At 41.4% G+C, this 17,010-nt stretch overlaps 1 protein-coding gene across 7 annotated transcripts in view; it reads right to left on the bottom strand.

Annotated features, from left to right (window-relative positions):
- Nucleotides 1-808: 808 nt before the first annotated feature.
- The window catches only part of BTD (biotinidase), a 66,274-nt gene continuing 50,072 nt past the window's right edge, over nucleotides 809-17,010 (bottom strand). For 6 of the 7 annotated variants that reach the window (XM_060011507.1, XM_060011503.1, XM_060011506.1 and 3 more), the window contains exon 4: nucleotides 809-11,952. In XM_060011507.1, the coding sequence (XP_059867490.1) occupies nucleotides 10,780-11,952 (1,173 nt within the window). In that variant the 3' untranslated portion in view covers nucleotides 809-10,779. The remainder of the gene's footprint in view (nucleotides 11,953-17,010) is intronic. The other variant, XM_060011502.1, reaches the window with a different exon arrangement.

The raw sequence follows: 17,010 nt of genomic DNA, 5'->3' as shown, positions 1-17,010 counted from the left end.
TATTGAGCTATATGAGCTGTTTGTATATTTTGGAGATTAATCCCTTGTTGGTCACATTGTTCGCAAATATTTTCTCCCAGTCCATAGATTGTCTTTTCATTTTGTTTGTGATTTCCTTTGCTGTGCAAAAGCTTTTAAGTTTAATTAGGTCCCATTTTATTTTTGTTTTTATTTCCATTACTCCAGGTGACGGATCCAAAAAGATACTGCTGTGATTTATGTCAAAGGGTGCTCTGCCTATGGTTTCCTCTAGGAGTTTTATAGTATCCGGTCTTACATTTAGGTATTTAATCCATTTTGAATTTATTTTTGTGTATGGTGTTAGAGAATGTTCTAATTTCATTCTTTTACATGTAGCTCTCCAGTTTTCCCAGCACCAGGCAAGAGTTTTAATGTTGCACTTGCCTTAGCAGGTGGATAAGAGCTGAGGCAAGCAACAGACAACCAAAAAGCTTAAAAAGAAAAGCTAGGGGACTAGATATCCATAAGACATGGTTCTAGGAATTCTAGAATGCCACACATACATGGAGTTGTGTGCATGCTTGTGGAAAACCCGAGGCTACCTGAAATTCTTGCCTGTGCCTAATTTTGAGGCTCTGCACAAACAGGAAGTGAAAGCCAATTTTCAACTGCCAGGCTGTGTTCTAAAGATGTGCCCTTACGTACACAGCCCCTTGGCAAAGACCAGGGAATTCTTTTGGTCCCAGGTGTTTAAGGAAATCTCTGTCCAATCGTTAGCTGACAGCTAAGCTAAATGAGTAGAGACTTCATTGGCCACAAATGGCAAAAGATACAGACTTTACAGAACATGTTCAGAAAAGTCACTGAACCAGTATAACAAGCAGCAATAACAACAAACCCTGGGGAGGGAGATGAATCTGATTTCCAGAATTGCCATGTTATATTATTTTAAAAGTCCAGTTTTCAACAAAAGATTGAGATATGCAGAGAAACAATGTATGGCCCATACACAGGAAAAACAATCAATAGAAACTATCCTTGAAGAAGCTGAGACATTGGGTTTACTACACAAAGAATGTAAATCATTTATTGTATTTTTTAAATTTTATTTATTTTATTTTATTCACTTTATTTTTGGCCGCATTGGGTCTTCGTTGCTGCATGCGGGCTTTCTCTAGTTGTGGCGAGCAGGGGCTACTCTTCGTTGTGGTGCGAGGGCTTCTCATTGCGGTGGCTTCTCTTGTTGCAGAGCACGAGCTCTAGGCATGCAGGCTTCAGTAGTTGTGGCACACAGGCTCAGTAGTTGTGGCTCACGGGCTTTAGAGCGCAGCCTCAGTAGTTGTGGCGTACGGGCCTAGTTGCTCCACAGCATGTGGGATCTTCCCGGACCAGGGATCAAACCTGTGTCCCCTGCATTGGCAGGCGGATTGTTAACCACTGCACCACCAGGGAAGCCCATAAATCATTTATTTTAAACATGTTCAAGGGGCTAACAGAAACCATGTCTAAAGAATTAAGAGAAAGTTTTTTTTAAATGCTTCATCAAATAGAGAATATCGATAAATATACAGAGATAGTATTTTTAAAAGCAAATGGAAATTCTGTATTTGGAAATTATAGTAACTGGAATAGAGGGCCTCAGTGTTAGATTTGAGTAGGCAGAAGAATCAGTGAGCTTGAAAATAGGTCAGTTCCTAGTCTTAAGGAACAGGGGGAAAAATGAAAAGTAATCGTAGCCTCAGAGACCTGTGAGATCCCAATAAACATAGCAACATACACAGCAGGCAAGTCCCAGAAGGAGAAGAGAAAGAAAAGGAGGCAGAAAGAATATTTGAAGAAATAATGGCTGAAAACTTAAACAATTTCAAAAACGTTAATCTACAAACTCAAAAAGCTCAAAGAACTCCACATAGACTATAAACTCAAAGAGATCCAGCCTACACACATTATAATCAAACTATCAAAAGACAAAACAAGACTCTTGAAAGCAGAAAGAGAGAAGCAGTTCATCATGTAAAAGAAATCTTACTAATAAGAGTAACAGCTGGTTTCTCATCAGAGTCAAGGGAGTCAGAAGGCAGGGGCATGGCACTCAAGGTGCTGAAAGAAAAATGCTGTCAGTCAAGAACTCTATATCCAGCACAACTGTCTTTCAAAAATGACAGACAAATTAAGATATCCTATTTATTTTACCTATTTGTTACTAAAATAAACAAAAACAGAAATAAAGAGCAACAGTAAATATAACAGCTAAGTAAATTTAAAGACAGTACAAATCTATTTTTTGTAAATCTTTATTTCTCTTATCTGATTTAAAAGTCAACTACGTAAAGCTATAATTATAAATCTGTGTTGATGGGCACACAATGTATGAAAATGTAGTTTGTGACAATAACAACACAAAGGAACAGAGGAAATGGAGCCAACTCCTGTAGAAAAAGGTTTTGTATAGTACAGGCATACCTTGTTTTATTGGGCTTCACTTTGTTGCACTTCACAGATAATGCATTTTTTACAAATTAAAGGTTTGTGGCAATGCTGAACTTTCCCAGCAACGTATGCTCACTTCATATCTGTCACGTTTTGGTAATTGTTGCAATATTTGGAATTTTATTCTTACTATATTTGTTACGGTAATGTGTGATCCGTGATCTGTGATGTTCCTATTGTGATTATTTGGGGGTGTCACGAACCACACTCATATAAGATGGCTAATTTAGTAAATGTGTGTGTTCTGACTGCTCCACCAATCAGCCATTTATTTCCTCATCTCTCTCCCTCTCCTCAGACCTCCCTCTTCCCTGCGACACAACAATATTGAAATTAGGCCTATTAATAACCCTATAATGGCCTCTAAGTACTTTAAGTGAAGAGTCTCACGTCTCTCACTTTAAATCAAAAGCTAGATATGGTTAAGCTTAGTGAGGAAAGCATGTCAAAAGCCCAGATAGGCCAACAGCTAGGCCCAGTGCACCAAACAGCCACATTGTGAATGAATGCAAAGGAAAAGTTCATGAAGGAAATTGAAAGTGCTACTCCAGGGAACACGTGAATGATAAGAAAGCAAAACAGCCTTATTGCTGATCTGGAGAAAGTTCTAGTAGTCTGGATAGAAGATCAAACCAGCCACCACATTCCCTTAAACCAAAGCCTAATCCAGAGCAAGACCTTAACTCTCTTCAATTCTGTGAAGGCTGAGAGAGGGGAGGAAGCTGCAGAAGAAAAGTGCGAAGCTTAGCAGAGGTTGGTTCATGAGGTTTAAGGCAAGAAGCCATCTCTGTGACATCAGAGTGCAAGGTGTAGCAGTGAGTGCTGACGTAGAAGCTACAGCAAGTTATCCAGAAGATGCAGCTAAGATCATTAATGAAGGGAGCCACACTAAACAACAAATTTTCAATGTACATGGACTGCCTTCTGTGGAAAGAAGGTGCCATCTAGGACTTTCATAGCTAGAGAAGAGAAGTCAATGCCTGGCTTCAAAGCTTCAAAGGACAGGCTGACTCTGTTGTTAGGGGCTAACATTGCAGTTAACAATGCAGCTGACATTGAAGCCAATACTCGGATTCTGAAAATCCTGGGACCCTTAAGAATTATGCTATCTATTCTGCCTGTCCTCCGTAACAACAAAGCCTGGATGACAGCACATCTGTTGATAACATGGCTTACTGAATATTTTAAGCCCACTATTGAGACCTGTTGCTCAGAAAATAAGATTCCTTTCAAGACGACTGCTCATTGAGAATGCACCTGGTCACCCAAGAGCTCTGAGGGAGATGCACAATGAGATGCATGTTTCCATACTTGCCAACACAACATCCATTCTGCGGTCTATGGATGAAGGAGTAATTCTGACTTTCAAGCCTTATTATTTAAGAACTACATTTCCTAAGGCTATGGCTGCCATAGAGAGTGATCCCTCTGATGGATCTGGGCAAAGTCAACTGAAAACCTTCTGGAAAGGATTCACCATTCTAGATGCCATGACACATTCGTGATTCATGGGAAGAGGTCAAAATATCAACATAAACAGGAGTTTGGAAGAAGTTGATTCCAACCGTCACGGATGACTGTGAGGGTAGAGGAAACAACTGTAGATGTGGTGGAAACAGCAAGAGAACTAGAATTAGACGTGGAGCCTGAAGATGTGAATTGCTACAATCTCATGATAAAAGTTTAACAGATGAGGAGTTGCTGCTTATGGATGAACAAAGAAAGTGGTTTCTTGAGATGGAATCTACTCCTGGTGAACATGCTGTGAAGACGGTTGAAATGACAAAGGTTTAGAATATTACATAAACTTAATTGATAAAGCAGTGGTAGGCTTTGAGAGGATTGACTCCAATTTTGAAAGGTCTACTGGGGGTAAGATGCTGTCAAACAGCACTGCATGCTACAGAGAAATTGTTCATGAATGAAGAGTCAATTGATGGGGCAGACTGCATTGTTGTCTTATTTTAAGAAGCTGCCAGTCACCCCGGCCTTCAGCACCACCACCCTGATCAGTCAGCAGCCGTCAGCACTGAGGCGAGGCCCTCCACCAACAAAAAGATTACAACTCACTGAAAGCTCAGATGATGGTTAGCAGTTTTCAGCAATAAAGTGTTTTTTAATTAGGGCATATACAGTTTTTTAGAGATAATGCTATTGCACACCTAGTAGACTACAGTATATTGTAAACATAACTTTTATATTCACTGGGAAACCAGAAATTAATATGAACTAAATTGTTATAAGTTAACATGTTAGTTGGAATACCCAGGACAAACACTAAGAAGATAACTATAAATTATAAAAGAAATGACAAGAGAATTAAAATGGTACACTAGAAAATATCTAACACAAAAGAAGGCAGTGATGGAGGCCTAGAGAAACAAAAAAGAACAGATACAAAACAAATCGCAAAATGGCAGGTGTAAAATCTACATTATCGGTAATACATTGAATGTAAATAGATTAGACTCTAATTATAAGGCAGAGAGTAACAGAATGAATATAAAACATCCAATTATATACTGTCTATAAAACATGCGCTTTAGATTCAAAGACACAAATAAGTTGAAAGTCAGAGGATGAAGAGAAATACCATGGCAACAGCATCCAAAAGAGAGCTGTAATGGCTGTACTACTAAATAAATGAGACATATTTTGAGATTAATGAAAGCAAAAATATAACATTCCATTTCACTGCAGTGAAAGCAGTGCTTAGAAGGAAATTAAGCTGTAAACACAGTAAAAAGGAAGAAAGGTCTCAAGTCTATAATCTTCCAGTTTAAGAAACTAGACAAAAGAAGTGCAGACTAAAATCTAAAGCAGGCAGAAGAAAACGATAGAAATTAGAGCAGAAATAAATGAAGTAGGGATTCAAAAAAAATAGAGAAAAATCAACAAAACAAAGTTCATTTACAAAAATCAACAAAATTGACAAACTTGTAGCTAGAATGACCAAGAAAAGAAGACGATTGAAAATCAGGAATGGGGCTTCCCTGGTGGCGCAGTGGTTGAGAGTCCACCTGCCGATTCGGGGGATGTGGGTTCGTGCCCTGGTCCGGGAGGATCCCACGTGCCGCAGAGCGGCTGGGCCCGTGAGCCATGGCCGCTGAGCCTGCGCGTCCGGAGCCTGTGCACTGCAGCGGGAGAGGCCGCGGCAGTGGGAGGCCCACGTACCACAAAAAAAAACAAAAAAATAAACAACAAAAAAAAAGAAAATCAGGAATGAAGAGGGGGGAATTCTAACCTCACAGAAATAAAAAATTTATTAGAGTACTATGAATAATTACATACCAACAGATCTGCTAACCCAGATGAACAAATTCCTAGAAAGATAAACTATCAAAACTGTTTCAAGAAGAAACAGAAAATATGAGTAGGTCTATAACACATAAAGACATTGAATTTGTAATAAAAAAAAAACTCCCCAGAAAGAAAAGCTCAGGACCAGGTGACTTCACTGGTGGATTCTACAAAACATTTGAAGAATTAACACCAGTCTTTCACAAACTCTTAAAAAACTGAAGAGGGGGAAAACACTTCCCAACTCACTCTGTGAAGTATTAACCTCATACCAAAACCAGACAAAGGCATCTCAAGAAAAGAACACTACAGACCCAATATCCTCTATGAATGTAGATGCAAAAATTATCAACAAAATAATATTGAACCAAATCTGTCACCATCTAGAAAGTCATATACACCATGAATATCCCTTATGAATACAGATGCAAAAGTCATCAAAAAAATACTATCAACCCAAATCTATCAATGCTTAAAAAGTAGTATATACCATGACCAAGTGGGATTTATCCCAGGAATGCAAGATATTTTCAACAAATAAAAATAAGCCAATGTTAAAAAAAATAAACCAATGTAATACACTGTATAATAAAGGGGGTAAACACTTGATTATCACTATTAATGGAGAAAAAGAATTTGAAACCCTTTCATGATAAAATCACTAAACACTAGGAGTAGAAGGAAACTTCTTCATCTATGAAAAGCCCACAGCTAACATCATACTTAATGATGAACGACCAAAAGCTTTTCCCCTAAGATCAGAAATGAGGCAAGGATGTCCACTCTCACCACATCTACTCAACACTGTACTAGAGGTTCTAGCCAGAACAATTAGGAAGGGGGCAAAAAAAAGGCATTCATATAAAAAGAAGTTAATCTATTTGTAGATGACATGATCTGGTATATAGAAAATCCTAAAAACTCCACCAGTACATTATTAGTGCTGATAAGTTCAGCAAGTTTACCGGACACAAGATCAATATAAAAAACCAACTCTATTTTTACACACTTGCAATTAACAATCCAAAAATGAAATTAAGAAAACAATTCCATTTATAATAGCATCCAAAAAATACCTGGGAATAAAAATAAAAGGAATATAAAAATTTGTACACTAAAAATGACAAAACTAAATGGGAAGACATCCTGTGTTCATGAACTGGAAGATTTAATATTATTAAAATGGCATTCCCCAAATTAATCTCCAGATTTAATGCAATACCTATCAAAATTCCACTGATTTTTTTTGACAGAAATTGACCAAGTGACCCTAAAAAGTTCATATGGAACTGCCAAGGACCCAAAATAGCCAAAACAATTTTGATAAAGAACAAAGAGGACTCAACGCTTCCCAATTTAAAAACTTACTACAGTGCTGCTATAATAAGGACAAGTGTGGTACTTGCTTTAAGGACAGACATACAGATCAATGGAATAAAATTTAGTCTAGAGATAAACCTGTATATTTATGGTCGATAGATTTCAATAAGGTCACCAAGACAATACAATGGGTAAAGAATAATGTCTTTCAACAGATGGCGCTGGGACAGCTCACTTGCAAAAGAATGAATTTGCACCCCTATCTCACAACACAGAAAAATTAACTTCAGTGGATCGTAGATCTAAGCGTAAGAGCTCAAACAATAAAACTCTTAGAGGAAAACATAGCTGTAAGCCTATGACCTTTAATTAGGTATGACACCTAAAGCACAAGCAACCAAAGAAAGAAGATAAATTCGACTTCATCTTAAAATTAAAAATTTCATCACAAAATTAAAAACTTTTGTGTACCAAAAAACGGTATCAAAAAGTGAAAAGACAACCAACAAATGGAGAAAATATTTGCAGATCACTTATCTGATAAGGGTCTAATATCCAAAATAGACAAAGAACTCTTACAACTAAATAATGAAAAGACAAGCCAATTTTTTAAATGGATGTAAGAGTTTAATAATTTCTTCAAAGAAGATATATGGGTGGCCAATAAGCACTTGGAAAGATGTTCAGCGTTATTAGCAACTAGGGCAATGAAATCACAACCACGATGAGAAACCACAACCACTGAGATGGCTGTGATTTTAACAGACAATAACAAGCATTAGCAAGGATGTGGAGAAATTTATACATTGCTAATAGGGATGCAAAATGATGCAGCCCCTTTGGAAAGCAGTCTGTCTGACAGTTCCTCAAATAATTAAACATTGACTGGTATGACCCAGCAATTACACTCCTAGATATATACCCAAGGAATTGGAAAACGTATATTCACATATAAACTTGTACATGAATATTCATGGCAGCATTATTCCTAATAGCCAAAAAGTGGAAACAACGCAAAGTCCACTAACTTAATGGATAAACAAATGTGGTATATCTATACAATGAAATACTATTCAACCATAAGAAGGGAGAACTTATACATACTACACAAGGATAAACCTTGAGAACACTACACTAAGTGGAAGAAGGCAGGAACGAAAGGCCACATAGTGTATGATTCCATTTATATAAAATGTTCAGAATGGGCAAATCCGTAGAGATAGAAAGTGTATTAGTAGTTGCCATGGGATAGGGGGAGGGAGAATGGACATGACTGCTCGTGGGTACAGGGTTTCTTTTGGGGGTGAGGGCACTGAGCCGGCCGCCTGTGGGTCAGCACTGGCCCAGGTGGGTTTCCCTCAGCAGGGCTGTGGGCATGCCCTCCTCTCGAGAGCCCATGGTGGGCACTGGGGCGGACAGGCTGCCAGCAGGCCGTGGCTTTACCTTCTCTAAGAACAGGACTTTTTAAGCCCATCGTTGTCTCTCACTCCCTCTGCGCAGAAGACCCCAGAGAGGCGCAGCTGCACCCCCAGGAGAAACCACATGGACAGTCGCTTCCCCCAGGCCTCATTCCACCAAAAATACACTGGGCGTCTGCCCCTGTGTTATGGTCAAGATCGCCATCTGCTTCCTGAGTTTCAGGATCACAGCTGACAGAAGCGTATCACAACCGTGAGTCATACGTGCTTTTTCCTGAAAATGATTTATTTTATTCATTTCCCCCCTACCCTCCACTTTGTTCTGCCATCTGGCAACTACTTTTTATCGTAAAAAATCATAATTTCTTGTCCCCCTCATTCCTACTTCATGAGCAGTTAGTTAGTTCTAAATTGTCAGTAGATAGTAACTCGGGGAAAGCTTTCAGTACTCTGCTCAGAAGAGCAAAATGTGCATCCGGCAGGTGCTTCAGAAATGTGTGCTGGGTGAAGCAGCTCCGCCAAGCCTGTATTTCGGCCTGGCCTCTGCCTCTCTCTGGATGATTTGAATCATCTTGGCAGGAAGCAACAATATGCATTTCTGAGATGATTTCTGTTTCCCTGGAGCAGGGGCGGCCACATCCGGAGCCGTGTGCCCCCTCCAGCTCGCCCCTCCCGGGTCTGCGCCAGCATCTGGTGGGAGAGGTCCCCGTCCCGTTCCGGGGGGGACCTCCTGGGTTTCCTCAGGAATTCTGAGCTGTTCCTGCAAATTCCCTGAAGGCCTGCCTGACTCATTCTAGGCCTTTGCAAGCGGGCAGTGAGTCAGCAGGTCTTTGCTTTTTTCCCACATGGATGATTCAATACACATCCCACAAATGAGAAAACTGGGGCACAGCCAAGGTTCAAATAAACAGTCGAGGTCTACGTAGTGAAGAGCAAACAGGGAGGCCAAGAAAGCAAAGCTGGTCAGTCTGACCCTAGGATCTATGCTCTTTAGTATCCTGCCTAAAAGCCAGGAAGGGGTCTGGAAAGCCACACTGGGGGGGGGAATGGGGAAAGAATTTCATTTTTTACTTCATGTAATTATGTATAGATATATGCAAATACTGTTCTTAAAAACCTGATTTATAAAGGAGATGAAACTAAATATAGCCACACATTGAAGAGGCAAATCACGGAACGCTAACTATCCATTTTCTTTAAAAGCTGCAGATTTTCCACCTTAAAAATGATCTGAAACAGTTACTAGGCATAGAGTCAAAGTGACTTTGAAATGTTGGATACAAATAATACAGACCAGCGGCCTAAAGAATGTCTTCACACACTGAATATGATTTTGCACGTGCAGTTCATATTTGGGGAGGTCCTCGCTCTGTCCCTGGTGGGCTTTCCAAAGACACCTGTTGAGTGACTGAATAAAGACTAAGCGGGCCAAACCCCACACCGTTCCTGCAACCCGTCTGCAAAGAGAAGGCCCTGCCAGCGGACTGGGAATGAATTCCCAGCATTGTTCCACCCTGCACAGTTGGGCAGCCGGAAGGCTCTTGCCCAGAGCTAGCGTGATTTATTAAGGTGCCTGGAATCCCTGGATGAGACACGCTGTGCACAAGAACCTATGACTCATCTGTTCCCATCGCTGCCCTCTCTTCAGCACTTTTTTCCAGCCCCTCTCTCCGGCGCACTGCACTCTTTCTTTCCAGTTATTCTGAGTCCTGCCTGACACATTCCAATCACTGACAGAAAGGCATGTGTGAGAAAAGCTTCCCTTCTATTTTTAAAAGCTGCCTCAGGATCCACATTGCTGATGCTGCTGGCGGCTCTGGCACGATCAGTCCTGGGGGATGAATTCTGGCCAACCAGAATGGAAAAGTCCCCATGGCAGCCATTTCTAACACGGCTTTTGCTTTGAGAGTTTGTTTCTTACCCTAGAAAATGTTTGAGGCTTCTGAAATACCTGTATATCCTGGGTGTCACTTGATCAACAGCAAGAACACACACGAAACCTGCTGTTTTGTGGACATGTAAAATATAAACTGACATTTATTTTTGTGCTCTTAAAACAACTGTGTAATGGAAGATCTGCTGGAAGAAGACGTGGCTTGAATAATAGAAATGTGAGTAGAAAATACCAGAAAATGTCTCACGAATTTGTGCTTAAGAGAAAAAGACACTGGCGAAATCTGTCTCCCTACCTCTGCCCATGGCTCCCAGGATGGGCTCTGGAGCGAAGAAGTGGTCCCGGTGCTGTGAGTTTTGGGCAGTGCCAGTGCAGGAGGAGCCCACCCCACACCCCCTAGTCCTTCTCATACAACCGCCCGTAGAGAGCTGCCGTCACCAGGCCAGAGGACAGTTCGCTCTTCCTCAGGAAATAGTGATCATTCTCCCAGCCCAGCTGGTCAGGGGTTTCCAGGGTCATCCCTGAGGTCAGAAGCATTGGAAAGATATAGGAGGTACTGAAGTTCCCCCACAGGTGAAACTCAAATATCCCCGCAGCCTCTGTAACCTCCTGCCCACAGGTTTCAAAGCCAAGACCACCACACTTGACCAGGGCACAGACTTGAACGTAGTAAGTGCCGTGCACAGTGTGAAGGCCGTCAAAGACCCCCAGGGCATACAGCTCCTTGGACAGAGTGGGCCTCTGGTAAAGCAAATGACAGCAAAGGCTATTTGCACAGACTTGGAGGTAGCCTTCCTTGCCCCACACGGGAACCAGGGTGAAATTGTCGTACATCATCTCAGAGTGAAACGTGGGAGGGGCATCCGTGTTCCATTTGGGGGCTCCATCACAGTGGACGTCCTGAGCATCCTTCTCAGAGTACGGATCCCCTGCCAAGATTTTTAAAAACTTACTGTGGGATGGGTCCATTTTCCCTGTGGCATTCCCTGTGCCAACGAGACCCTGTGGATTTTTGGCTACCTGGGCAATTATAAGGTGACCTTTGGGGCTTTCCATGTCATGGTGCCAAAAGGACTTCAGAGGGGCGTGTATGCCACTTCCCGTCATCCCCAGAGATGGATGGTGGATGTTCGCAGCCAGAAAGTTGACGCCGAAGGCGATGGCGAAACCCCTCTGAATCTGAATGGCTGCCAAGAGGGGGAGCTGGTTCATCCAGGCGGTCGGATACACGACATGCTTCACCTCCGAGTCTCTGAGGAGCCTGACAGCAGGGTCGAAGAACAATATGTCAAAGCAAGTGAAGATGCCAAACTTGCCAGCAAAGGGGGTATCAAAGGTGATGCGATCCACTTCCAGGGGGGTATTGAACGCTGCTTCAAAGTAGAGGTTTTGTTTGCGGTAGCTGTCAACCAGGGTTCCATTACTGCTGAACACCACGTTCGTGTTATACTGGTATCTGCCATCATTTGGGCACCCTGGGTCACTGCTATGACAAGGCTGCTTTGTCCCAAGATTGGCCACCAGGAACATCTCTCCCTTGACAGCCATACAACTCAGGCGCTGGAGGACCTAGAGGGAAAAAATAAAAGTGTAAATAAAGGAAATTTTTAAACGCTGCCTTTTTCTTACAATTTTAAAATAGTACCTGTATTGTATCGATAATATATAAATAGCTATCATAAATCAATAAGAAAAAAGTAACCACTACTGAAAGCGTGCAAAGGATATGAACAGGTGGTTCACAGATGAACAAATACAAATGGCCAACAAACATTGACAAGATGCTCAGTCTCATTAGTAGTAAGGAGATACAAATTAAAATGATAATGAGATATCATTTTTCACCTCTATAAGATTGGCAAAAATTAAAAAGACTGTTCTATCTTGCATTGACCAAAGGATGGGCAAACAGGCACTCATGCACTATTACTGGGGATGCAAAGTGCAATCAAAATCTTTTAAAGGGAAAACTTGGGGCTCTTTAAAAAATAATTTTTAAAAGTGCTTATCTTGGGGGGGCTCCAATCAATATGGTGGAGCAGAAGGACACGGAGCTTACCTCCTCCCACAAATACATCAAAAATACATCTACATCTGGAACAATTCTCACAAAACACCTACTGAACCCTGGCAGAATATCTCCAACACCCAAAATCGCAAGAAGGATCTCCACACAACTGGGTAGAGCGGAAAAAAAGAAAAGGGAATTGGGACAGGACTTGTGCCCCTGGGAGGTAGTTGTGAAAGAGAAAAGGTTCCCACACTCTGGGAAGCCCCTTCAGTGGAGAGGAGAATCAGCCAGGCCACTGCCCTGCACTCCTCAGCCTGAGACGTGCATCCACTGGTATGTGCTGGGGCTGGGTGCTGAAACTCAGGCTTCAGAGGACGGACCTGGGGAGAGCACTGCGGTTGGCTGCAGAGACAGCCTGAAGGGGCTGGAGTGTGGTACGGGCTGCAACCAGCGGTATTCATGGAGGAAGCCCGGGCCCTCCACAGAAGCAAAGGGCCTTTGTTAAGGAGCGCGGAAGGGAGGGGCGAGCCTGCCACAGTAGCCTCACTTTCGGCATGCTCATGGCAGGTGTGTGCCGCCACTGAAACCCCATTGTCAACACGCATGTCAGCAAAGCGAGGGATGGGGCCCACCACAGCAGCCTCTCTCTCCATGCGCTCCTCTACGAGCTCTGGGAGCGTGCTAATGGGTTGCCCACATGCAGAGGTAGGGCTGAAATCTGAGCCCTCTCCCTGTGGCTGTGCAGATTTACCCTACTGGGGCCTGCTTTGTAAACTCAGCGCCTGAGGGACACCCAAGTGGACAATGGGTGTTCCCGTGGCTGGGACAGGACTGGCCTTAGCATCTGTGGGCTTTGTGGGTGCATGTACATAGAGGCTGGGCCAGGGTCTGGGCTGCTTCCATAGCTCCCACAGCAGGTCCAGGTGTGTGACTACTGCAGTCTTGGTACCTGACTTCAATGGATTTGCACTGGTAACCTTGTGAAAACAATGCCTGAGGGACATCAGGGCTGACTGCCAGCATTCCCAAGGTTGAGATGGGGCTGAAGGCAGTGCCAACAACAGTGTACTTTGTAAGCATACAATAGGTGACACCACAGAGCACCCTTACGGGTGAACAGCTCTGGCAGAGGAATATTCAGTGGGTCCTCTCCCAGTGGGAGCGCTCCAATCCTGCCTACTTCATACCCCAGCTCAGAAATGGATCCTAGGGGCTTCTACTCCAACAACTAGGGAGAAGACCCTGCTCAATACCCAGTGCAGGCTCTGGTCACCACAACACCACCACACCTCCTATCAAGGGCATAACGGCCAGCACACACTGAGGAAAGAGGTCGCAGGCATTCATAGTGAAAACAGCCCTCATACCAAAAAATATTAAACCCACACAGGCTACACAGGGACACTCCCACATAAAAATAGCCTTCCAGGACCACAGTAGGTAATTGTTTCTCCCAAACTCACAGAGTAAGAGAAACATAAGTAAAATAAAGAAGCAGAGGAGCCACTCCCAATTAAAAGATCAAGAGAATTCCCCTGAAAGAACAAACAATGAAACAGATCTCTTTAACAAGTTCAAACAAAGGAGATAATGAAAATACTAAAGGAATTAAGAAGGACTATTGATAGAAATGCAGATTACTGTAAAAAGGAACTAGAAACAATAAAGAGGAGCTAAGAAAAATTAGAAAACTCATTTGCCCAGACAAAAGCTGAGCTAAAGGCAATGAACAGCAGATTGAATAATGCAGAAGAACAAATAAATGATCCAGAAGGTAGAATAATGGAAATCACCCAATCAGAACAGTAGACAGAAAGCCAGATTAGAAAAAAATGAAAGCAATATAAAAGACCTATGGGATAATGTAAAACATGTAAAACATGCCTATCTATACATAATAGGGAGTCTAGAGGAAAAGAAAGAGAAAAGGGGATCGAAAATGTATTTGAAGAAATTACGGCTGAAAACTTCCCAAACCTAAAGAAAGAAACAGATATCCAGGCACAGGAAGCACAGAGGGTCCCAAACAAGGTGAACCAAAACAGACCTACACCAAGACACACTATAAGTAAAAAAGGCAAAAGTCAAAGATAGACGATTCTAAAGGCAGCAAGAGAAAAACAGAGTTCCTTACAAGGGAACCCCTAAAAGGCTACCAGCTGATTTCTCTACAGAAAAGCTGCAGGCCAGAAGGGAGTGGCAAGCTGCAACCTAGGATACTCTACCTAGCAAGATTATCATTTAGAATAGGAGAGAGAAAGACTTTCCCAGACAAGCAAAAGCTAAAAAAATACAGCAGTAGTAAACCTATCCAAAGGGAAATATTGAAAGGTCTTCTCTAAATAGAAAAGAAGAAGGAATCTATAGGAAAGAGGAAAATCACAATTGGAAAATAAATCACTTAAATAAGCCAGTACACAGATTAAAATAAAAATGATAACCACAATGAACAGCAAACAGATGAATATGAAGGTGTAAAATCATAAAATAATTAAAATCATAAAATGTGAAAGAGGAGAGTATGAAAACGTAGATTATTTTTCTACAACGTGTTTCAGTCTATATGACTACCAGTCTAAAGCAATTAGATATAGGAAGGGGTTAATGTGCTTGAAATACAGGGTAACCACAAATCAAAAACATACAATATATTCGAAAAAACCAAAAAGAAGAGAACATAAGCATAACACACAAAAAAATCATCAAACTGCGAAAGGGAAAAGAAAAAGGAACAAAGAAGAAATTAAAAAATCAAGTAGAAAACAAGTTCTAAAGTGGCAATAAATACATATCTATCAATAATTACCTTAAATGTCAGTGGACTAAATGCTCCAATCAAAAGATACAGAGTGGAAGATTGGGTTAAAAAACAAGAGCCTACAATATGCTGCTTACAAGAGACTCACTTTAGGGCAAAGGACACACAGGTTGAAAGTGAGGGGGTGGAAAAATATTTCATGCAGACAGAAATGACAGGAAAACAAGGGTCACAATACTCATATCAGACAAAACAGATTTTAAAACAAGGGCCATAAAGAAAGATAAAGAAGGACTCTATATAATGACAAAAGGATCAATACAAGAAGATACTACACTCATCAACATATATGCACCCAATACAGGAGCAGCCAAATACATAAAACAAATACAGACATAAAGGGAGAAACTGACAGGAGCACAATAATAGGAGACTTTAGCACCCCACTCACATCAATGGACAGATCTTCTAGACAGAAAATCAATATGGCAACAGAGATCCTAAATGATAACAATCGAAAAGTTGGACTTAATTGATATTTTCAGGACATTAAATTTTTAAAAAATGCATTCTTTTCAAGTGCGCATGGAACACTCTCTAGGATTGACACCATACTAGGGCACAAAATAAGCCTCAGCAAATTTAAGAGGACAGAAATTATTTCAAGCATCTTTTCTGACCACAATGGCATGAAACTAGAAATCAACCCCAGAAAAAAAAAATGAGAAAAGACAATTACATGGAGACTAAACAACATGCTACTAAAAAGCCAATGGGTCAACAATGAAATCAAAGAAGAAATTAAAAAATACCTTGAGGCAAATGACAATGAAAACACAACCATACAAAATCTATGGGATGGGCTTCCCTGGTGGCGCAGCAGTTGAGAGTCCGCCTGCCGATGCAGGGGACACAGGTTCGTGCCCCAGTCCGGGAAGATCCCACATGCCGTGGAGCGGCTGGGCCCGTAAGCCACGGCCGCTGAGCCTGTGCATCCGGAGCCCGTGCTCCACAACAGGAGAGGCCACAACAGTGAGAGGCCTGCGTACCACAAAAAAAAAAAAAAAAAAAAAAAAATCTATGGGATAGAGCAAAAGCAGTTCTTAGAGGGAAGTTCATAGTGATACAGGCCTTCCTCAAAAAACAAGAAAAATATCAAACAACCTAACCTACCGCCTAAAAGAATTAGGAAAAGAAGGGCAAACAAAACCTAAAGTCAGCAGAAGGAAGGAAATAGTAAAGATCAGAGAGGAAAATGAATAAAATGGAGATTAAAAAACAATAGAAAAAAATCAATAAAACCAAGAGCTGGTTCTTTGAAAGGGTAAACAAAATCAACAAACCTCTGCTCAGGCTCACTAAGAAGAAAAGAGAGGGGACCCAAATAAACAAAATATGAAATGAAAAAGGAGAAATAACAATCAATACTGCTGAAATACAGAAAACCATAAGAGAATACTATGAACAATTATACGCCAACAAATTGGACAACTTAGAAGAAATGGACAAGTTTCTAGAATCATACAGGCCACCAAAACTGAATCAAGAAGAAATAGAAAATTTGAACAGACTGATCACTACAAGTGAAATAGAATGTGTAATAAAAAAAAAAAAAGAAAACTTCCTACAAACAAAAGTCCAGGACCAGATGGCTTCACTGGGGAATTCTGCCAAACATACAAAAAATAACCTATACTGATCCTTCTCAAACTCTTCCAAAAGATTGAAGAGGAGGGGCCACTCACAAAGACATTCTATGAAGCCACCATCACCCTGATACCAAAACCAGACGAAGCCACTACCAAGTAAGAAAATTACAGGCCATTATCTTTGAGGAATATAGATGCAAAAATTCTCA

The sequence above is a fragment of the Delphinus delphis genome, chromosome 4 (assembly GCF_949987515.2).
Source record: "Delphinus delphis chromosome 4, mDelDel1.2, whole genome shotgun sequence".
Taxonomy (NCBI): domain Eukaryota; kingdom Metazoa; phylum Chordata; class Mammalia; order Artiodactyla; family Delphinidae; genus Delphinus; species Delphinus delphis.
This window is presented reverse-complemented; position numbering and strand designations above follow the sequence as displayed.